The 23,708-nt window shown below is 44.8% G+C and overlaps 1 protein-coding gene across 1 annotated transcript in view; it reads left to right on the top strand.

Annotated features, from left to right (window-relative positions):
* The window catches only part of MED13L (mediator complex subunit 13L), a 288,476-nt gene extending 282,538 nt beyond the window's left edge, over positions 1-5,938 (top strand). The window contains 2 exon segments of the mRNA XM_034638836.1: positions 1,932-2,044; positions 3,080-5,938. Coding sequence (XP_034494727.1) covers positions 1,932-2,044; positions 3,080-3,212 — 246 coding nt within the window. The 3' untranslated portion in view covers positions 3,213-5,938.
* Positions 5,939-23,708: the final 17,770 nt, after the last annotated feature.

Genomic DNA, 23,708 nt, shown 5'->3' with positions numbered 1-23,708 from the left:
AAAGGAAGCAATCACAATAACCCAAGGTGGAGACTTTGTGGGGCCCACAGGGCATGTGTCGGGTAGACACGTGGTTGTGTGTCTGTCCCCACTGAATTGCCATCGCTGAAGGTAATCTTGGGTGGAGGTGATCAGAATTGGCTGATCTCTTCCTCCCCTGCCATAGGCTTCAGCTTTCTTCATTAGAGTAGGGCAGGAGGCAGCTAAATTTACATTGACACGTGCTCCTTTCTGTGTAGGTCTTAGAACCCTTTTATCCTCTTTAAGGGTTAAAACAAAAGATCTCCCACTTCCAGCTTAGATGAAAGAACCTGGAATGAAATCCATGTCTCACCCACAGATTGGCAAGAAGCCAGAAGTTTGACAACATGCTCTGTTGGCAGGGCTGTGGGGAGATGGCCCTGGTGCCAGTAGGAAAGCCAGGTGACACAACCTCACACGCTTCCCTTTTGATGCAGCAGTTCCCTCTCTGGAAGTCTGTTCAGAAGCAATACCAAAAAATGAAAAACGTAAAATATTGGAAACACGCAAACTGCCCATCAGTAAGGGACTGGTTGAATAAACTAGTATATCCCTCCAGTGGAGTGTTATCCACAACGAAGTGAGGATTGTTGTTATATAATCGTTCTGTGGCATGTAGATTACCTTGTAGTAACTGCGATAAGATGCATGCATGCACACACCTGATTGTGTTTTCAAACAGGAACAATGGGAGGTTAAACCAAAAACAATTGAAGCAATTCTCTTTAACTAATGGCTGTGGCGTAATATGATGAAACCCAGGAAGTTCTATAAAAATCCATGTCATCTTTATTTCAAATTAGACTTGTCAGGATGAACCTAGATTTCTTTTTCCCTCTTAAGAAAGGTGTACACATTTTTTAACTTGGTCTACTGATAAAGCTTAAGAGCAATAACAGCATCCATAAACAACTCTCTTGCCACAATTGTGGTTCTGAATTACCGTTTATTGTTTGAAAGAACCAGAGTTCCTTTGAAGGAATGACTGTAGATCTGAAGTAAGAAATAGTCAAGGTGAACCTGTGATATGTTGTCACACCGAAAAGCAAGGAAGTTACATAAGATAATTAGAATTACTTCAAAAGACCCAGGAGCCTGCCGGAGGGTTCCCATTGCCCAGTGATGGGACAGTTTGAACATAAAAAAGAACGGTGGTAGCAGGAGACTGAAACAAATACATGGGTTCATAATTGTGATGAAAACCAGAACATTTTCTTAGTCACTTTTGAAGTTACTAGAGCAATAATTCATTAATCTCAAAACTAAAAAATAGAGAAACATTGATATTAACTCCCCTTCACATACTCTATCTCTCAGTTATTTAATAAAGTAACTGTGCTAGAGCCATCAGATGGGGAACTTTATAATGAATGGAGCATGCTGGCGACCTCCTAAATCCAGCGATCAGTCGTACTTTAAGTGGGACAGCAGACATCAGTTCCCTTCTGATGTGTTGCAGTGAGAAGGGCATGGCACCAGTTATGAAGTGTTCCTGCACCCTGTTTCCCTCCCTCCCCCTGAAAGAATCTGAACCTAATTGAGCCTCTAGATCTATCTATCAATTTATGGGAAGTCAGGATAGAACATGTTAAACAACCACCACAAGGGGACAGTCAGCCATATCCAGACCCTGGGGCCTTACAGAGATTAAGACCTGAAGGGGCATGTTATCGAATCATTTGCAGTGCATTTGTTTTTGCTGCAAAGCTAGCTTTTTTCCAACTCTAGGATGGAGTTATTTGGGATCACATTGGGGTTACTGAGAGCTTAAAATGCAGGCTTCTAGAAGCTGTGACTTCTAAGGAGAAGGGCCCCAGGGGGCATCTGCTGCCAGCAGACATGGGTCTGCTTTTTTTCCTGTCCCGTGGTTGACGAGGCCAGGAAGATAACTGTCTTTGTTCTTTCACCAGGCTTCGCTGCATCACCACATTTCTGTAGCACAGACGGACGAACTTCTCCCTGCCAGGAATTCTCAGCGGGTTCCACATCCTCTTGACTCCAAAACCACATCTGATGTTTTAAGGTAGATACAGACGTAGGCAACATAGCTGTACAGTTTGAAATAATCTTCCTTCAGTTTTGTTTTTCCAAGGTGTTTAATTGAAGTGTGGAAAGGGTGCTACCTTTTGTGCAGGGGAGCGCTGTCTGATTAGCCAGTGAGAGCTGCAGTCCCCCCGTGTGAACACTGGTCAGAGAGGATAGTATGCTTTGTTAAATTAGATAGGTATGTGTGAGTACAACTGCCCTTGCATCCTATTTAAAGGAAGCATTTTATGGTGATGAAAACGGATCAGAATTAGGCGGTGGGTGGTTAGAAGACAGAGCCTGGAACTTTTAAAGCACTTGGCTTGGAAACATCTTTTTTACTCCCCCGACATAGATTATATAAATAAAATTAACTACAACATAAATTCCGTAGTTGGGAAATCTCTCCCAGAAGTGTACACTAATTCTCTTGCACTTTAGCAGGCCATGAACATTGTTCATGTTCCTTGAGGAAATATGCAAGCTTTTTCCAGTGTTTGTTAACTCTTAAGTGATTTGGAAATTATAGTTAAGCAAGAACCCGGTCAACATGATTTTGGCTTTCAGGGTCTCTAGTGCAGCACTGTCCAAGAGAAATATAATCGGAGCTATATATCTAATTAAATTTTTTAGTAGCAATATTAAAATACTAAAATAAATTGGTGAAGTTAATTTTAATAATAAATGTATCAGTTATATCAAAAATATATCAGAATAATATCAAGTATATGAAAAACAGTATCATTTCAGTAGTTAATATAAAAATATCCATGAGGTATTTCACATGCTTTTTTTAAAATATGAATTCCTTGCAACCCGGTGCCTTTTTATACAGACAGCACATGTGACTCCACTTGTGGCCAGTAGTGCAGGGCTGGGTGAAGTGCGTGCGTGAGAAAAAGTACCACAGGGAAACGTGGGGCAAGTGCAGGAATGACCCTGGCCTCCCGCTGACATGTGGAATGTTCGGATATAGAGCCAGCCTCCCCTCTGCCGCGCCTCGTGCCCCTGACATGTGTCTTCTCTCCGGCAGGTTTGTTTTGGAACAGTACAACGCTCTGTCCTGGCTCACGTGCAATCCGGCCACCCAGGACCGTACCTCCTGCCTTCCCGTCCACTTTGTGGTGCTCACTCAGTTGTACAATGCCATCATGAATATACTTTAATTGGAAAAGCACTTGTTCTCTCTGGCTCAGTTCCTCCTCCCTGCAACCTCAGTCCAAGGAACCTGCTACACTCTGCAAATGCCCTACACCCTCTCCTTGAGACCACTCTCCACAGTCCTGCACTGTGATTACTCCTCAGCGGGCACATGTCATTTCTGCAGTGTTCATTACCAGAGGAATTCACTGACACTTCTCTCATGGACCTGGAAACTTCCATAAGCAGTGACTTTTAGCCAGTGTTATGGTGTATGCAGCCCCAAATCACTGGTCCATGGGAAGTTTTTTGTTGTTGGTTTTTAAGAGGGAAACAGAAGAGACAGTATCCTTTTGCACAAGAGTCTGTGTTTCCAGTCTCTGTTTAAAAACAAGGGCAGTTTAGGCCCTTTTGGATGAAATCCTCTAGTTATTGGTGTATGGCCTGTGGGTTACCCGAACTCCATAATCTGGGACTTTTTAAAAATAAGAACCAGCTCAAGTATATGACTTCATAACGGGGTTTCTGTCTCGCTAGTGCTCCCATTTAGATTGGCACGAATACTTTGGTTGACTTCATACCTGTGTGTAGATACAGAACGTCTGGAGACATCTTCATTTTGTTTATTTATTTTAAGTTGTTTTGTCATGTTTTTTGTGACTTTCTTTTGATTTTTTTTTAATTCATGAGGACCAGGTACAGTAGCTGAAACCCAACTCAGATCCACCATAGGATTCTTTGACTACATACCTCTGTCCTAGAAGCTGGAAAAGCAGTGAAAAGAGATTGGGGAGATATGCCTAAAAAGTAATATATTCAAAACCACCCAGCATAGGCTTTATTAAGAACAAACTGGGTAAACATTCTGCCATGTTTCTTATTAAAAGTGGCCAGCGTTTCATGAAGGATAACATTTTTATACAGAAGGCAGTCAAGCTCAACCCAGAGCCATGGAGGCAAGTACCTTCATTAGTTTTATATAGTCACAACGGAAATATATTTTCTAGTGAATTCTTATTGAAAGCCAGGTCTCTCCTCTCATTAGATCAAAAGGGACTCATGTACATATCATAATTGAAAGTGTTTGCTCATAAAATCAGTTATAAATATGGTGACTTTTTTCTGGACCATAGGAATATTATTTCAAAGAAATATTACAACTTAACCATTAAATTAGTACTTGAAGTTGAGCCTTTGTGGTGGGACTTTTTTTAAAAAAAAAATAATGCCTTTTTAAAGCATTAATGGCTAATTGAAGTATTTTATGACTCCTCATTCCAGGCCCAAGAGGGTTGTCTTTAAGACCCCGTTTCTGACCCTGACGTCGCAGCGCGTTTCTGTCTGAGGGCAGTGGGCGTGGGCTTGCCTTCCGCAAGCCTCTCTGGTCAGGCTGTTGAGCTCTAGTCATCTGTGGAGAGAATCATGCAAATTTTAAAGTTCTTCCAAGAGACTTCCATATCCTGGTTATTAACAAAAAACAAAAAACAAAAAAAAAAAGAAAAATGTAATAACTGATATGATTTTGTAAAAGTATTTTTCTTGAAATAATCTAACGTTTAAAACATTATATTAAAAAAATTGTGTGGTGGGAATATGTAAGCAGAGAAATAACTTGTAAATGGATAATTTTATTCTCTGTACCACCAATTGGGGGGGGTGACTTTCGCAATGTATAGGTTAAAAAAAATCTGATATATCAAACCATTTGTATCTAATGTGTACAGTGTAAAATTGACTTTAAAAATATTGCAGTGCTATTTTTTCTTAATCAGAAAGGAAAAATTCTCAAGGCCTTTTGAAGAGCATAAGATGATGAAGATTGTAAACTTGTATAAAATTATCTTGGTGAGAAGACAAATTGTAAAGTAGATATTTGTAATCTTTTACCACTTTGGGGTTGCTTTTTTTCCCAGAATTCATCAAAACTTTGAATTTTTTTTTTAATATGGGCTGTTTTTAATGCAGGGGCTTTTCTTCCCTAGAAACCCAATTCTAAGCAAAAAAAGAAAAAAAAACCACAAAAAACAAAAAACCCCTACAAAAATTAAAAAAAAAAAAAGGCAGCAAAGGGTAGTTTTCATCTGGTGTCTTTTATTTAAGTTTTTTAAGTTAAGAAAAGCTGGTGACATATTTATACGTTTTTGTGCAAAAATAAATGAATGGCAATAGATTTTAAAAAATCTTATTATGTACTTCTGTGTGAAAAAGTCTGTATAATATTTCCCTTAAATATGCATTATTTTACTTGTGAGTTTTTTACTGAATTAATCTGAAATGTACAAGCCCTGGATTTGCTACAGAGTGAGAAGTTATTTTATTTTTTTTTTTATTTTTAATTTTGGAAATTCTGCAGAAATCAGAACTCTTACCATGGTTTGAACTAAAAAGGGGAAATGGGGAGGGGAGAGGGGTGGGATTGTCCAGCATGCTTGTATGTATATTTCAGAACCTTTTTTAAATGTAAAAGCTGTACATTTCTGGGAAGTTCTGAATTTCTTTTGTTTCCTTTTTTCCTTCAAGCATTTTGCAGTGAGCTTCTTTTATATATAGCAAACAATTTGAAAGAATACAAAAATATGTGAAGTTCATTTAAAACTACAGTATAGCGCTGGTACAGTACACTAAAGACTTTGATAAAAAGAAACAATACTAAAAGGCCTCCATTTTAAATGTCATTCATATATACCTTGTGAATGAGAGCTATATACTTTTACACACTTTTTTAGAGGAATAAATTATTGAATTACTGAAACTTTGAGTGGCTTTTTTCCCTCCCATCCTGTCTTTGTAACAAAATTAGCTACACCTGTTCAGAAGGTGTATGTGTAATGGACTGAACATTCCTTGGCTAGGCACCAGGCTCTACCTTCGAGAGTAACACGGATGTAGAACTCTATTGCCATGACCCCCCCTAACCAACAGTCCTTCTCAGATGGTGTTCTCATGCTCCAGGGTGGTAGTGCATTCCTAGATTGGTGCTGAGAGCCTACACACACAGCACTGGAATAGGAGCCCTGGTGTTTAGTTCTGTAACTGTTCTGAGTAGATCAGATCTGTGTCTCCCACAGATTGTGGTCAACCCTAGAACAAATTACAAGTCTGTTTTCTACTTCCTTTCTCTTCATGGTCTGGGGCAGTTTCTTTTCGATGTTCCTCAGAAATAACAGATCTCTCTTTGCTCTCTGCCCTGTCCACAGGCTGGTGACGGTAGAATGCCATCTAACACAGCAGGTACAAGCGGGGCGCTGGTTGACCGCACAGCAGCCACTATGTTCTTTCCCTTGGGGCCATCCGCTAGGAAAAAGCCACATGCTCTTAGGAGCAGAATCTCTTGCTAAAATGGTAAACTCCAGGACCTGGCAGAGCTTACAGTCAAAGTTTGACTAAATCTCGAAAGACCTTGCTTTTAACCGTCCTTCGTCTATTTAGAAATAGGCATTGTTCTGAATTTAACAATTGTCTGAATCTAGGGGTAAAGCTGTTGAGACTGCTCAGCCTCGGTTATTTTATCTGCAAATCAAGGATGAGCGTGAGTCTATGAGAAATGCTTTGCAAATGGCAAAGCTGTGACTATGTTATTGTAGTTGTACCATTGAAGAAGGTGAACGGCGAGGCCGTACTTTGGTTAGAAGACCGTTCTGGTCTCTGCCTCATCCGTCACCATGGCACTGTTTTGTAATGCTGCTGGCCAAAAGCCATATTAGAGAACCACACATTCCCTGGATCCATTGTAATCAGGTCAGTCCAGTGATTCCTATGTCCCCTTAATAATCAGAATTAGATGGTATTTTTACACGTTTTCATTAGCTTAGATACTTAGCTCGTACATCGGGTGGGACTTGATCCAACAGTTGTGAACGTTGTTTTCATAACCACTGGCCGCACCAATTTGGCGACGGTAGCTGAATCTCTTTGAGGTAGGAAAAGTTACTTCTTGAGTGCATTGAAACATTTTGCAAATCAGGTGAAGACAGATCTGACCAGGAGCTCAGGAACCGCCAGCCTCCAGCCATTAGCTTCGCTCTGATTCCGAGTAACACCAGTCGCCCCCTGTGGTGATACCAGAGCACCCTTTCCTGTTCCTGCAATTCAGCAAGGTGTGGGGCAAGGGATTCGTTCCTAACAGTTCTCAAAGAGCTAAAAAAAATTTTTTGTAAAAAGTGCAATTTGTCAATAGAAGTTTTTAAAAGCAGATTTCTCATAAGACTGAATGCTGAAGCAGGAGCCACATACTGAAAATTGTCCTTACCAGCTTGTCGCGTACGCAACACAAGCCATGATGTAAGGAACTTTTTTTTTTCACTTTTGAATCCACCACATGCTAAAATCCTATCAAAATGCAATTTTAATGTATCACCATGTTATCTTGGTGTCACATGATTTGCTTGTTTATATCCCCTTGACAGCAAGTTCACTTGGACAGTAATTATTTCATGCCATTAATACCTAATGAGACACCATTAGAAAATTCTGTTGTGCCAGGTCACTGTGTGGTTGTAACGATTGCCCTGGGCATCTTACTCCACTTGGAACCAGATTGACCAGTCTTCTGCTATTTCACTTGAAAATTTCAGGTCAAGTTTAAAAAAAGATTTTTTTTTTGACACTTCCTGCTTCTGGCTAGAACTCCAAAGTAATGAAGCAGGTAAGAAACAGAAGTTGATGAGGAAGAAAGTTTAATCTTCAGGACGGAGCTTGGGTAAGACTGAAGAATCGATTTTTCTCTATAAAGGGTAATTTCTGCAATAAGCATTAGTTACCAGGTAGGTGATAGGAAGGCACAGACAACACGGGGGTCAGTCTCACTTTTTTTTTTTTTTAAGCAGGGAAGTGAGAAAAAGCACATGTTTTCTTTTAATAATCTGCTAAAAGCTGCATTCGTCTGGGCTGTTACTCCCTGCTGTTCATTTATAGGTGTCATAGCAAGTGTCCAAAGAGTGTTTCACATCACCCACTACTCAGAACAGGCAAACGCGTACAAATGAGCAGCACTTAGTGTGTCCTGCCTGCTGCTGCCTACTTTCTGCCTTCATTACCTTGTTAGCAGATAACGCATGTTGCAATCTACCTGTTTCAGAAAGCCGGACAGTCTTGAGGAAACTCAGCCACACCAGAGCAAAGAATAGAGGGCTAACACAAGGCAAAATGTGTGCTCTGGGAGAAAATCAATTTAATTTACCATGTAAGATAGTACTTGTCTTATTTAATTTGGGCTTGAACATCTTTCAATAAACATTTTACATGTTAGCTTCTCTTATTTAAATCTTTGTTCATTGAGAGGTCTTGATGTTCTTTCTAATTTATATGCATTGTTTATGCAAATAACTTCCTGGCTGCTTTCATGCTGTGAGTTCTTATTCTAGAAGAGATGAGATAGTCACATATATACACACACACCAATTTTTGTTCCTGTTGATAGATGTCTCCACAAAGCTTATGGAGGTTATCTCCCTTGTCAGGTCTAGGGAGGTCAAGTGTGCCTCACAGGATGAGTTTGATGACCTTCCAGTCATTTCTTTGTGACACAGGAGCGTTGACCTTACATGACAACTCTATTGCGCTGAGAGTAGGCACCCAGGAAACGTTAGCTGAACACAGACTGTTGGAAGAGTGGAATTCACCTCAAAAATTGGAAATAATTTACAAGCAAATTCACATCTCGATGCCTTTTTGGAGAGCAGAAAATATATCTTTTATATATTAGAAAATACAGGAACTTCTTTTTTGGTGGTTGACTTAGGTTTTCTATTTCCTCTGTCAATTTTGGTAATTTGGATTTTTATAGGGAAAAAAAATGGAGTTTTCCCAATGTATTAGTATGGAATTGTGCAGAGTACTCCCCTAATTCTGAATGCGTTGTTTTTGGTAACATATCTTCTTTCTCGTTTCTAACGATATTGATGCAGGTTTCTTTCCTTGATTTATTTTCTAGCAGTGTGCTGTTTCTTAGTTTTGTTTGATTCTTTCCAAAGAAACAGCTCATGGATTTAACAATTCTGCTGTTTTTATCCTGGTTTTTATCTTGCTGTTCCTTTCCCTAGTTTCCTTGAGGGTTTCATTTTCCTTGAATCTTAATTGCCTGCTTAGTTAATTTATTTTCACTTTTGATGACACAGGCCTTTATGGCCCGGGGGCTTCTGGGTACGGGTAGCCCTCCTCAGATGATACACAGAAGTCTTCATGTGGATTCATTTTTCTAGGGAGAGGGTCTCTCACATCCCATCCTCAGAGGTGTCTGACCCTGAAAGGGGTAAAATGACTGATCTGGGATTATATTAAAGCTGATTGCACCCTGCAGTTATTTTCATTTTTATTTTTAGACTTTTAGTTCTTCATTTCTTCTTCTTCTTCTTCTTTTTTTTTTTTAATAAAGGAAAGTTCTCTTCAGATTTAAAGTCTCTTGGGCTCTAATTTTCTCTTACTACAATGTGATCTAGTAATGATTGGTTCTTAAAATCATTCTCTGGAACCTTCAAAACAAAGTGTGTCCTGTTAGGCAGTGCTGTCCCATAGAAATACGATGAGAGTCAGAAATGTAACTTTCTATTTTAGTAGCCACATAAAGTGAAAAGGTAAAATTAATTTTAATAATTTATTTAACCTAATATGTCCAAATTCTTATATTTCAACATGAAATCATATAAAAACTGTCAATGAGATAGTCAGCATTTTAATTTTTGCAGCGAGTCTTCAAAATCCAGTTTTATTGTACATTTACAGCACATCTAAATCTGGAAGCTAAGTTTTCAATGGTTAAAGTAAAATGTAGTTCTACCAAATAATAAAGTTGCATTTAAAAGAAAAAAAAATTTTACACTGCATCCCTTTTTATTAAATTTTAATTGAATTTTAATTAAAATTAGTTCAATTAAAATTCAGTTAAAATTTAAAAATTAGTTCCCCAGCCATGCTTACTGCATTTCAGAGTGTTAGACACACAGGCATCCTATTGGAAGTGTGGCGCTAGACATTAAGATTTGAAACCAATTAATTCTACCCTGGATGTATTTTCTGTGTCTTCTGCACACCTGTCAAGACCTCAGACTCTGTCCTAGGCAGGTAGCAGTAGTTAAAATTTCCCACTGCAATTTTGGGCTGTCTTTTTTTCTTTTGTACTACTTTATTGGTGCATAAAGTTTTATGATGTATTTTGTTATGTAATTTATCTCTGTATCCTGACACCTCGTAATACTTTTTGCTTTAAATTATCCTTTGATATTAATTTTGCCACTGCTGTTTCCTTTTATTAGAATCCTGGTGTTATATCTTTGACCAACCATTTATTTTGAACCTTTGTCATTTTGTGTTAGGTGTTCTTCATACACATTGTTGCATTTTATTTCTTAACAGAATAATCATTTCATTTCAATAGGGTGATTTTTACCATGTGCATTTCCTGTTCTGTGTTACATTTTGACTTGTCAGCCAATTCTTATGAAAATACACATATTTATTTGCTTTTACTTTTTTAGTTTTGCCTTTTTTGTGTATGGACTCTGCTATTTAATTTCATCTCTCAAAACACTTTGGAAAAGAAACGTTCGTCTTTGAATTCTAGTAGTGAACACTGTAAAACAGTCCACAAACATTCACAAAACTCTTACTACATATGTTCCCTTTCAAAAAAAAAAAAAACAAACCCCTCTTATCCACCATCCCACCTCCCACTATCATGGCCTGTATGGCCCTGGAGCAACCAGCTCCCAGTCCGGGCAGGGCGGCTAGCAAACCCGTATTTGGGGGGTGTGGGGGCTGTGGGGGGGGCGTTCTAGGTTCTGCTCCCATCCAGTCTCCATCAGCTTGTCTCCGTCAGAGGGCGCATGTCCTGGCTCTGGCACTACTGAGCTGCCCATCACAGTAGGGGCTCACCCACTGGTGGTTCTCCGGGAAGCCCCTCTGTGGTTTCCAGGAGCCAGTGAGCATTCCGATTCCCAGGCTAGCCCCAGGTTCCGAGCCAGTCAGTGGCAGGTGGGGCCCAGGGATCTGCACCAAACGCCTTCTCCCCAGGCGACTCTGATGCAGGGGGCAGTGGACCGCACTTTGAGAAACACTTGTCCAAGTCCACTGCCAGTCGGCTAATAGGGGCAGGAAGGTGGCTGATAAACAGTCAACCGCCAGGACGATGTCAAAACTCAGGATATTTTTTCTCCTAGTACTCTTGTTAGGTCATCTCATCCTTCCCCGCAACTCCCGCATCGGTGGCTGCAGGTTTCCTATTCCCACCTGCCTGCCCGGAAGTCCACGGTCACGCTAGGCGTGGCGCGGTGCATCCTTCCTCGGAGCTCTGTGCCTCCTCCTCTATCCTCCTCCTCAGTCCCGAAATCCAGACCGTCCTGGCCTTCTCTCCTTCCCTCTCCCCACCCCCGTGTCCTGTCCCTGGCTCCGCTCCATTCTCACCGTCGTTCGGCCTGCGTGGGGCTGGGCATTGGGACACGGCGGGAAACGGGACGCCCCCCCGCCCGGCCTGCCGCGCTCACAGCGCTGAGATACCCGGGGAGAGCGCGCGCAGTAACAGTGCAGACTGAGGGCACCACCACGGGTAAGTGCCGTGTGCTCCCGCGTCGTGGGAGAAGCTGCCTGAAGGGACGCGTCTGTGGCACGTGGGGCGGGGGTATGTTCCAGACAGCGGCTCGCCAGGGGGCCGGGGGCGGGAGTGCGGGTTGGAGCAGCGGGTGTAGACACACGCCAGCCGCCGAGGGCATGTGTAGGCCAGACTCGAGAATTAAGACCCTTCTGAGGAACGCGGGGCCTCAGTTGCCAGCGAGTTACACACTGGAGCCGACGGACCTTCTAGAACCATTGGCGTGGTGTGGAAAGAGGGTGAAGGGGCCGTAGGCGTGAGTGGGGACCACACGCCAGCATGAGCTGTGAGGAGGGGGAGAGGGTGGCGGGTTGGAGGCTGTTGAGAACTAGGAGGAGCAGAGCCTGCTGACGATGAGGCTGAGGGCACTGGGGGGGACTCGGGGGCCACAACGGTGTTCGCCTCAGCAGCCGGCAAGATGGCGGCTCTCCGGCGGCAGGGACGGGGGGCGGCTGCTGAGTGCGGCCCGGGAGCGAGGACGGGGAGCGAGAAGGCCGTCTTCCGTGCCCGTGGCCCCGCCACAGTGCTTCGGGGACACCGACTCGGACAGCACGAGTGTGGCCCTGAGTCCAGGGCGAGAGACACGTATCCGGCCCCCTTCCTACAGCTCGGAGTCACCTGGGACCCCGAGGGGTCGCGGAGAGCGGGACCAAGGGAGCGCACAGGGCCAGGGACTGGGGTGGATGGCGTGTGGGAAGCCACGGCGCCCCCTGAGCTGCTTCCAACGCCTGCTGAGCCCCGTCCTCACGCTCCGACGGTCCCCTGCCCCGACTCTTCTTCAAATGCCCTTTAGAAACCAAGATGGAGGTCAGGGAACACCGTGGAACTGGTTTTCAGCTCCAACAGCTTGGATTCTCCACCAGGTCACCTCAGAGCCCCACGGGGCACCTGTCCAGGACCCACATGGTTCTCAACATGACTCCAGTTGCCCCCTGTGGGAACCTTCATGCCTTCCTGTCACCCTAGGTCCTACCTGGATCTCACAATGGCCTCCTTGCTCACCCCCCACCCCATCTCCAGGCCGGCTTCCCTGGCCCTCCCCGGACTCCAGCCTGGCTGGCGTTTCCACCATCATGGCACTGACTACACTGTGCGACCAGTTGACGTTTTCCCCACGGACCCTGCCTCTCCGGCACACAGCAGACACTCGAGTAAGCCCAGTCATGAGCCCTGGCGGATGAGAGCTTACTTGGCCATTTTTCTAGAACCTTCTAAACATGAAAGAGAAGGTCTGTTGCTCGCTGTGTGCCTGTTCCCTCATCAGTGAAATGGGGATGTCATTTCCCTGGAGATTAAATGAGCTGACCCATGCACGGAGTGTTACACTGCATGGCCCGTGGGAGGCACTCCATAAATGTCCGTTCTTGTCTTTTTTTTTTTTTTTTCACAAGAGTCATGGCAGGGCTTGCTTTACCCTCCACATGTTTGGCAAGTAGGCCTTTCAAACACAGATGAAGTGGAATCACTGATTTCTCTCCCAAACCCGTGTCTCCTTTCTCAAACCTCTCTTCTTCAGATGCCTAGTTCAAGGCAAAAATCTCGGGGTTCCTGGGGACTGATTGCTTTCTCTCGCCCTCCACGTCTGATCCATTGGTTTCAATCTCATGACCCCACCTTCAGAATGAGCCCAGAATCCGAATTCTTCCTGCCACACCCCACCCTGCCCCCAATCCCACTTGTCAGCTCTCGCTCACAGGACCCCCTGTAGGTGCCCTCTCCTCACTCGGAGCTCTGGGCGGCCTGTTCTGCATGCACCTTCCACAGCAGCCTCTCTGTCAACCCCGTGGCTCCTCTGTTCCCCACCAGCACGGGAATACAGTCCGAACTGCAGCCGACGCAGCCCCGCCACGCTCTGGCCCCTGTGCGCCTCTCCCTTGCTGCATCCCAGGTACACCAGCCTTCCTCACCCCTGACCTGCCGGCCACCAGCCAGCCATCCCCAACACCTTATCCGTCCTTACTGTGCTGCTTTTGTTCGTATGTCATCCCTCCTACTAGTAGGTAAGCTCCAGGAAGGTGGGCATTGTATCCCCCAACACAGAACCAGTGCCTTCCATAATATATGGAAGAAGGCCCACAAATATTTTGTCAATTCTGAAATAATTTTACACATACACAAGTTGCAAAAGCAGTAGGGAGACTCCTGCCTGCTCTTGCCCAGCTCCCCCTGCCCCCTGTGAACAGCTGGCACAAGCAGGAGTGAGTGCCAGAACTAAGAAATTAGCATTGGTACGTTACTTCTAACCAAACTCCAGACCTGACTCAGAGTGCACACATTTTCCACCCGTGTCCTTTTCCTGGCCTGGGAGCCGGGGCAGGAGCCCATGGTGCATGACTCATTGCATCCCCTTTACCTGCTCTGATCGGCGATAGTTTCTTGGTCTCTCCTTGTTTTGTGACCTTGACGCCCCTTTTAGTAGGACATCCCTCCATCTGGGTCGGTCTGAGGTGTTCTCATGGTTAGGTTGATGTTATGCATTTTGGGGCAAGAACGCCATGGAAGAAATGCACTTGCCAGTGCGTCATGTCAGTGGTACAGGGCGTCCCTCTTTCCTATTACAAGTGACAACATTAGGCTTAGTCAAGGCTGTGCCTTCTGAGTTTCTCCACTGTCGAGTTATTCTTTCCCCACTCAAGTATTTTGGATCAAAGTTAAGTCCTACAGAAGAGCACAGAAACCCACAGTTTTTGTATGTCCAAGATTGCCCACAAGGGGGCGACCTTCACCGATGAATGTTTATGGGCCCCAAATCAGAGGTTTCTAAAGCAAGAGGTCAAAGCTGTGTGAGGCAGGTCAGGAGGGCTAGTCTGAGTCCACTCTCCCAGGGGAGCCCTCGCTTGGGTGTGGAGCCCGTGGAGACAGCGTCCTGGCTGGGCATCGGGGCCAGGTGAGGGGGGTGTGTTTGGGGAAAGGATGGTTAACGGTGTTGCTTCAACTGGTTAGAAATGAAGAAGCCAAAGTAAGCGTCCTTCCTCTTGTCCCTCCTACCCCTTCCACAGACACCTTAGAAAAGGCCAGGTAGGAAGGGCATGTGAGTGTGAAACTAGGATTTAGGCTTGGCCCAGACCCCAGCGCAGTGGGGATATCAATCCTCTAATTAACCTTTGATTCGGCTGTTGAAAACAAGTATAGACTTCCATGCGTCCCAAGAGAACTTTCTGGGGTGACAGATATGTTTCTATTTTGATTGGGATGATGTGATTTTGACAAAAGCCAAGGAACTTTACACTTAAAATAGGTGCATTTTAAGATTTTAATAATTTTGATAATTAAATAATTAATAATCTGTACCAACTAAATCCTAAACATCATTTAATAATTTTTGATAACATGTAATCATTTTAATTTTTAATTGAGGTAAAACACATACAATGTAAAATTTTACTGTCTCAAGCACTTTTAACTAGTGTTAACGCCATTCACATTTTGGGGCATCTGTTTCCGGAACTTTTTCATTCCGCTAACCTGCAACTGTACCCATTAAACAGCTCACCTTTCTCCTTCCCTGTCTGGCCCTTGGCACCACGCTTCTGCACTCAGTCTCTGTGGATTTGACTCCTCTAGGTACCTCATATCGGTGAAATTGTGCCGTCTTTGTCTGTGACTCGCTTACTTCACTTAGCATAATGTCCTTAAATTTTATCCAGGATTCCCTTCCTTTATAAGGCTGAATAATAGGCCACTGTTTGGATACACCACATTCTGTTTCTCCGTTCACGGACACTGGGGTTCCTTCCACCTTTTAGCCATTGTGAACAGAGCTGCTGTGAACATGGTTGTAGAAATACCTCTTCAAGACCCTGCTTTCAATTCTTCGGGGTGTATACCCAGAGGTGAAATTGCTGGAGCATTTGGTAATCCTATTTGTAATTTTCTGAGGCGCCTCCATACTGGTTTGCACAGGGTCTGCCCCCTAAGGTGTGCAGTTTTTGAAAAATGGCACCTTAGTCAACCTGATTTCAAAAGGAAGATTAAAAACCAGCACATAGTTGGTAACTCGTGTGGGGTAGTGGAGGGAGACATCTTTTCTTCCTCACCAGCTCACAGGACGGAGATTTGACGTATCCTTCCCATGTCCTTTGAGCTCCAGACTCATTTCTGGCTCTAATTTTACCCTCTGAGACCAACAGGAAGATTAATAGGCATTTTTTAATGGCTCCCAGGCCTATAGGCCACCGCCCCCCGCCCCTCCCCCCCAAATAAAAATAAACATCCCTGTCCTGGGCTAGCGGCACACATCTGCTCACTCTGCCTCCTGCCCCTTGTAGCCCTTTCTAGAATCCCACATCTTGCTTGGATGTTGACTCAGAGACACTTGGCAGTGAAACCTTAACAGGCCGGCCACCCAGGCCCCTTCCAGCCCAGCCAGGAAGACGGTGATTTCCAGAGCAGCACGGGCCTTCCTGAGGGGCCAGCTTCAGAGGGGCAAGCCTCCAGGGGCCTGAGCTGGTTGGCCATCTGTGGATATATGTCAGATGGCTGGAGGAACATTCTGGCTTTCTTCCTCCCAAGTAGAGAAGCCTCTGCCTCCCCCCCCTCAGCCCCAGGCAAAGAAGCCTGACGGGTCACTGGGTCACTCGTTCAGGGCCTGGAGCAAAGTTGCCCCCCCCACCCCTCAAGGGAATTTTTTTTTTTTTAAAGATTTTATTTATTTATTCAACAGAGATAGAAACAGCCAGCGAGAGAGGGAACACAAGCAGGGGGAGTGGGAGAGGAAGAAGCAGGCTCATAGTGGAGGAGCCTGATGTGGGTCGATCCCATAATGCCAGGATCACGCCCTGAGCCGAAGGCAGACGCTTAACCGCTGTGCCACCCAGGCGCCTCCCTCAAGGGAATTCTTTGTTCAAGGTCTCCAAAGCTTATGAAAGCTTAGGAGCTGAGGCCAGGATCCTCCCTTCTCAGTGTTCTTGAACTTCCCACCTGACTTCCAAGTGTGGAAGAAGGAAACCAATCCACTGAGGTGAGCCCTCAAATAATCTTGGGCTTCGAATTACTAACACGGTTTCTGCAGTGGTGGGGAGGGGGGAGAAAAAAGCCCTGAATGTAGGACAGGGTTTGCCAATGGGTGGCCCTTGGGCCTCATTTGGCCTGCGGGCACATGTGCTAGGATTTGGGCCGCACACTGTTTTTTTTTGTTTGTTTGTTTGTTTTTTAAAGTTTGAGTTCATAGCTAACATTTTCAAATGTATTTCACATTAAAAAAAAAAAAAGATTTCCAGCATCTCGACCACTCATTCATATCTGGGAGCAAATTGATTTCCACCTGGCCACGGCTGGCTGGAACTGAGTGGAGGGGCACGCCACCCTTGTAGGCAAGACGTGAGCTCTCCAGCAATAACCCTTACTCTGTCTTATGCTGGCTTTTGCTGTGTTCCTTTACGTTATCTGCCTGGCCCCATAGTTGTATGTGTTTGTGAGCCCTAATCTCTGACTCACACGTTTTTCAGAGTTCAAAGAGCCTTTCGTGACTGTCTAGTCTAAGGGTGTCAGCAAACTATAGCCTAAAGGTCAAATCTGGCCCACTGCCTATTTTTGTAAATAAAGTTTTATTGGAATCCAGCCATGCCCAGTGGATTAGATCTTGTCTATGGTGGCTCTCACGCTACGATGACAGAATCTGGCCATGGCAAAAGAGCAAGTGTGTTTTGCAAAGCTGACGTATCTACTCTTCGGCCCTTCGCGGAAAAGGTTGCTGACCTCTGATCTGGTCACACCTCGTTGCCTTATTGATGAACAACCTGAGGCCCTCGACAGGGAAAGAGGGAGTGAGGTCATTCTCAGTGGCTGACACTGGACTCTAAGCCTGGGGCCCTGCCCCCAAGATCCCATGTGGAGGGGTTTCAGTATACCCCTGACACCTCCAGGGCCACCCTGAGATCCTTGAGCCACCGGCACCTCCTGCCCTCCCCTGACAGGTATTTCGGATTCTATTGGCTGCTCCAGTGTGAGAAGCCACCAGGCCCTTCTCCTCGCCCTGCATCCTTCTTCTGTGAGCTGATTGGGGCCAGGGTGTCTGGTTCCCATCACGGCTGACAATCGGCCCTCCGCACCACCCCGCCCAGGCCCAGAGTTTGTCTGTAAACCCTGACATCATTAACACCCCATCAATCGCCTGCCCTAGCAGGCTGGCGAGGCGTCCATCTGGAATTCGGCCCTGGCAGAGATCAAAGTCTGGCCGGCTGGAGCCCTGCCTTGGGGAAGGGGGGGGTGCTGGCTGGGGGCTCAGCTCTGTGCCCTCGTGGGCTGGGCCTGGGGCCTCGTAGAGTCTTGCGGCCTGAAGTCCTAGTAGCTTGGTGCTGGTCCCACTGTGCACCTCTGTCCCTTTGGGCGAGATCTTTGCCCCTCTGGGTCTCAGTTTCCATATGTATAAAATGGGATTACGGTTCTTTCAGAAAGAAGCCAGTGGGTGTGCACCCCCTTCAAAGTTGGACAGTTGAATAAAATGATATGATGTCTGAGATTTGTTTTTGAAATACTTCTAGGGGAAATCAGCGTGTGTGGAGGGGTGGGGGAGGCAGGGCATAGATCCCACGAGGTTGGAGAAGTGTTGATAATTGCTAAATCCAGGTGACCCATGATACGTGGAGGCCTGTTATACTCTTCTGTCTAGTTTCGTGTTGGAAACTTTCCATAATAAGAAGTTAAATTTAAAAATCTGTCAAATTCTGTGGACATGTGTGGGGCAGTTTTTCTTTCTCTTGCTTGTTTTTTTAATTTTGGAAGAAAGTGGTGTTTCCTGATTATAAGAAAATGTGTCCCGCCCCTGCTTATATCTCAAGTTCATGTTTATCTTGGGGAAGACCGAAGGGAACTGGCCTCAGGGTGTGTGTATGTTTCCAGCTGCCCACACCTTTCTTGAGGACCTGTTATATGCTAGCTCCCAGGAGTGCCAGGATCTGAAATGAGAGCATTCCCCTTATCCAGAGTGATCTCTCGACACTTCCCCTCACCTCTTGCAGCCATCCTCCCTAAGTAAGCCCTGATGTCCCTTTACAGGGTCAGAGGCAGAGGCGCCGACCCCAGGCCCTTGCCACCTTCTCTGGGTCAAGGACACGCTTTAGACTCCATTGTTCTTGCTCCTGGATTTCCTGCTGTGCCCACCTCCCCAGCAAGCCCAGGCCCACATTTAAGTTTGACCTCTGTTATCCCTCCCTATCCCTTGCTGCAGGTGCCTTTGCTAGTGGGTTGCCAGATTTAGCAAATAAAAAACACAGGATGTCCAGTTGAATTTGAATTTCAGATAATCAATGACCGATATTCAGTATAAGTATATCCCATGCCACACTTGGGATATACTTATACCAAAAAGGTATTCATTATTTAATGAAATTTCAAATTAAACTAAGTGTTTTATATTGTATCCGGTAACCCCATCCTGGTGTCATAATTCATTCACTCATTTGAGGACCTTCCAGATGGCTGGCACTTGCTGGAGATTGACTAGTTTAGAGCATGTCTTAAAGAATCTTCCCTACTGTCCAGGAATTCCATATTTGCCAATAGGTGTCAGAAATAGAGATCCAAGCAGAATGTGCACAAAATCACAGTAATGTGAGAGGAGGATACCACTGGAGGAGGCAGGGCTCTGCACGGTGGCATTGACCCCAAGGGTGGCTGTGGCTGACGAGGTCAGCGGCGTCCTTGCAGCTATTTTCTATAATTTACAGTGAGCAGCTGGCTGTGGCACAAAGTTAATCAGGGATGCCTTGAAATCAAGCCTCTGCCGGTTTCTCAGTTGCTTACAGATTCAAGAAATAGCTATCAGGTGCCACCACATGCAGGGCATCCAGCAAATAAAACAGACGAGGTCCCTGCCTCATGGCACATGGGATCTGTGGGGACACATAAATAAGCAAGTACAGGTAAATGAATACATGGGGTCAGACAGAGATAAGTGCTATGACAAAAATGAAATGGGGCACAGTGGTGGCGGGGCGAGGGTGCAGGGGAGGATAGATTCTGTGGGAGGTGGGGATGACATTAGTCTCCAATGCTCCTGTTGCACCTGCTATATCTATCACCTGCTACACCACTGTAAGTGCTTTGTGTGTGTCAACTCGGTTCATTCCTACACCAGCCTGAGGAGGTAGGTACCATTACTGTCCTGTTGGCCATAAGAAGACGCTAATGCACAAACAAGGTACATGATTTGCCCTTGGAGCCTCAGTTTCCCCATCTGTAAAAGGGGGACTCATGGACTCCTGTGAGGATAAGAGCAGCTTGTAAACCATGAAGAGTCTGGCACATGTGCACTCTTGCACCTACCACGCGTGTGCATATTACCTTTGCTAACAATTGGGCAGCATCTGAGAGCCTCAGTTTCCCTATTAAATGAAGGTGGGCCTGTCCCTTGTTGGACTGTGAAGTCCCCAAAGGTGGGCTCCACATGTCGTATTCACTGGTTCTCTCTCTGCACCTGGACCAGCTTCTGGCATGTGACAGGAGTGTGTCCCTGCCCTCCCCCACTTGGATCTCAGTCATGGAAAGGTCCCCTCCAAAGGAAACATCTCTGAGTACTTATCATGTTATCTTCATCATTTGTGCCATTCATCTCCGGTCCAATGCCCTGCTCAACCAGGGGTAAACTGAGACCAGACTCATTTGGCAGCTAAGGCCTGGGGCTTTCTTGACCCTATTTCCCATCTTGCCAGACCTTCCACGGACTCAGGGCCAGGCAGGCCAGGGAGGACTCTTTGGCATCTCCAAGAGTAACTGCCTTTTTTTTTCTGACAATGTCATGAACTACCAAACCAAGGACTCTATGCTTACAAANGAGACTCTTCAGCATCCAAGAGTAACTGCCTTTTTTTTTCTGACAATGTCATGAACTACCAAACCAAGGACTCTATGCTTACAAAGATACCTAAAACCTTTGGATCATTAATAAAAACCATGCTTTCTGATTAGGGTCTCAGCTTTCCTTGTGCCATGACTTTTGATCAATCCACAGAAGCCTAGGGTTCTCTTCTCACAGTGATGTTCTTAAATGTTTTTATAAAATAAGATTATAGAGGAAACAAGTAATTATATCAATCTAATGCCAGTATTAAAAACAAAGTTCTGATGTTATAATATATGAGTTCTTTAAATTAAAGCATAGAACAGCATTTAGCAGCAGACTAAACAATGACCATATATTCGGAGTAAATAGGACAGATGAAGTGTATATTAATGAACGAGAAGAGAGGTGTGCCCAGGATGCTACCCAAAGAGACCAACAGACAGAAAGTATAAAAAAAGAGTTTAAGAAACTGTGATCTTAGAATGAGACGGTCTGACAGGTGTGTAATAGAAATTTTAGTGGGAGAGAACAGAGAAATTAAAGCCAGTTTTCAAAGAGTATTTTTTTGATACCTGATGAATGACATGAATCCTCAGATTCAAGATGGACAACTATCCCCAAGCAGGATAAACAGAAATAAACCCGTGTCATAACACAACTGCAGAACACAGAGCCAAAGAAAATCTTGTCATCAATTGAAAAGAAAAAATGCCAACAAAGGCCTGACATCATGCTTCTCAAGAGCAACAACAGAAGATAAAATTCACCATCTTCAAAGTGCTGAGAACACAGTAACTGACAACCCAGAATTCTATACCCAGAGAAACTGTCAGTCAAGGATGAGGCCTGAAATCAATCGACATTTTCATATAAACAAAAGAAAGGCTTTTTATTGTCAACTGACATGCTAAAATAACTATGAATGTTTATACTTCAGGAAGAAGAAAACCAAGTACAAGAGGAGGAAGCTGGACCGTGGGAAGAAGGGCTGGAAAGAAATTAATAAATATGTGAGTAAATCAAAATGCACTAATTATAGAAAACAACAACAAGTGTTTCTGAGGACATAAAACCGTGTGGGAAGAAACACTGTCCCAGGATAACTTGGATAAAAAATGTGCTAAGTCTGTGTATTGCTAGAGAGGAAGGGATAGACGTTGAGGAGCTCAATTATCCTCAATTAGCTGAAGCCAAGGGGACAAATTAAAAATTTAAGTGTAGACACTAAAATAACTGGAACAGAATGTATAGCTTCCAACCCATGAAAAATGAAAGGAGAAAGTACAGGTCAATCAGGTAGAAGGCAGAAAAGGGGAAAAAAGATACATAGAAAAAGCATGTTAAATAGTTCAAAACAGGATGTTAGATATTAGGTAAAATCAAATAGATCAGTAATACCAATAAGAAGTATTGTCTAATGGGATTAAGAACAAAAATGAAAATAATAAGCAGCTACGTACTGTTTATAAAAGACACAGCTAAACCAGTTAGGCGCACAGCGAGATAAGTAGGCGCACAAAGACATAAGCCAGGTGAACGCAAAGTGCAAGTTTGTGCGACAATATTAATATCCGACCAAAAAGACTTCATGGCAAAGAACACTGTCAGAAACAAAGAGGCTGACGATATAATGTTTAAAGACTTAATTCCCAGGAAGCTCTAATAATTTTAAACTTGGTTGCACTTAACATAACCCAAATCCACAATTACCATGAAAGATTTTAACGTGCCTTTCTCAGTAATGGAGAGCTGTACGTGAAGTAAGAACATAGAAGATTGGAACAACACAATTAACAACCCAGATCTAATGGACATGCATAGAACCCCACAATTAGAGACTACACATTCTTCTCAAGCACACGGACATTTACCACCATTAATGGTAGGAGTCCTTTCTCTGGGAGATGGGAAGGTGAAGGCGGGTGAAAACAGACCAAGTTTCAGGAGGGTGGGTGGGCCTGGTTTTGAATCCTGCCTCTGGGCCGGGGGCTTCACTCAGGCAGGCAGAGACTGATTTCTTCCAGGAATATGATTATTTATAGGGTGGACATTGGAGCTTTTGGTGGGGGGAGGAAAGGTGGCTTTTGGGGAAAGCCTGAACGTATTTTCCTTTAGGAGTCTTTTCCTTGGGGTCAGGATGCTTCTTTCTGGATGTAACAGGTAGGGACTGCCCCCCCGCCTCCCCCTTCCAAAGAACATGGTGGAGAGTGTTTCTTCTTAGCCACCGACCCACAGCTGATAGCCAGCAGGCTTCCTCCCCAGCCCTGCCTGGCCTCAGGCTTTATCCATTGCCCTCAGTGGCTTTCCTCTCGAATTTCCTTGCCTCACAGAGGTAGAGCCTGCTGTCTCTTAGCCAGAGCAGGCTCAAGTGCCACCCTGAGCTGCCCGGAGAGGCAGGGGTGCTATCCTATGGGGTCATCCTGTCTAAGCCCTTACGACTGAGACTTGCCCAGCCCTGGTCCCTTCTGTTCTTTCAGGGCCACTCTGCCTAGCCACGTGTTCTTCAGCCTTTACTGTGAGTGCCTGTGGTATGCCAGGCCCTGGTCTGGGTGTCCCCTTGGAGTTTCCCGTCTAGTGGAAAAGTCAGGACGAGGGGCTGTAGGAAACAGGAGAAAAACCATCCTGCCATAATGGATCAGTCATTTCCTGAGTGCCTACTGTGTGCCAGATGCTATTCATCTTTCTCTCTCTCCCTCTTTCCATCCCTCCCCACCTTGGCCCTACTATGTGCTAACTCCTGGTCTAGAGGCTGGCCATGCAAAAAAGCTAACAAGCATAAGGCTGTAATTCAAATACCTATAGATTCGTTCATGCACACATTCGTTAATTCAGCAACTGGGTCCCAAGTGCTTTTATGGGCCAGGGGCCATCCTCGGGGTTTTTGGGATGCAAACACTTTTAGGTAGAGTCTGAGAAGTGTTCACAAGTTCCACCAAATATTACTGACATCTATTATTATATGGAAATCACTTTACGTGCATTCCCACTGATTCTTTCCAACATTGCATAGTAGCTAAGAAGCCAGACTCTGGAGCCTGACTGCTTGAGTCTGAACCCAGGCTTTCCCCCTTATTAGCTGGGTGAGGTCAGGCAAGTTGCTCAGCCTCTCTGTGCCTCAGTTCCCTCATCTATAAAATGGGGGTAATAAAAGTCTCTCCT

This window comes from Ailuropoda melanoleuca, chromosome 12 (genome assembly GCF_002007445.2).
Source record: "Ailuropoda melanoleuca isolate Jingjing chromosome 12, ASM200744v2, whole genome shotgun sequence".
Taxonomy (NCBI): Eukaryota; Metazoa; Chordata; class Mammalia; order Carnivora; family Ursidae; genus Ailuropoda; species Ailuropoda melanoleuca.
Note: the sequence above shows the minus strand (reverse complement) of the source record. Positions and strands in the feature narration are given on the sequence as shown.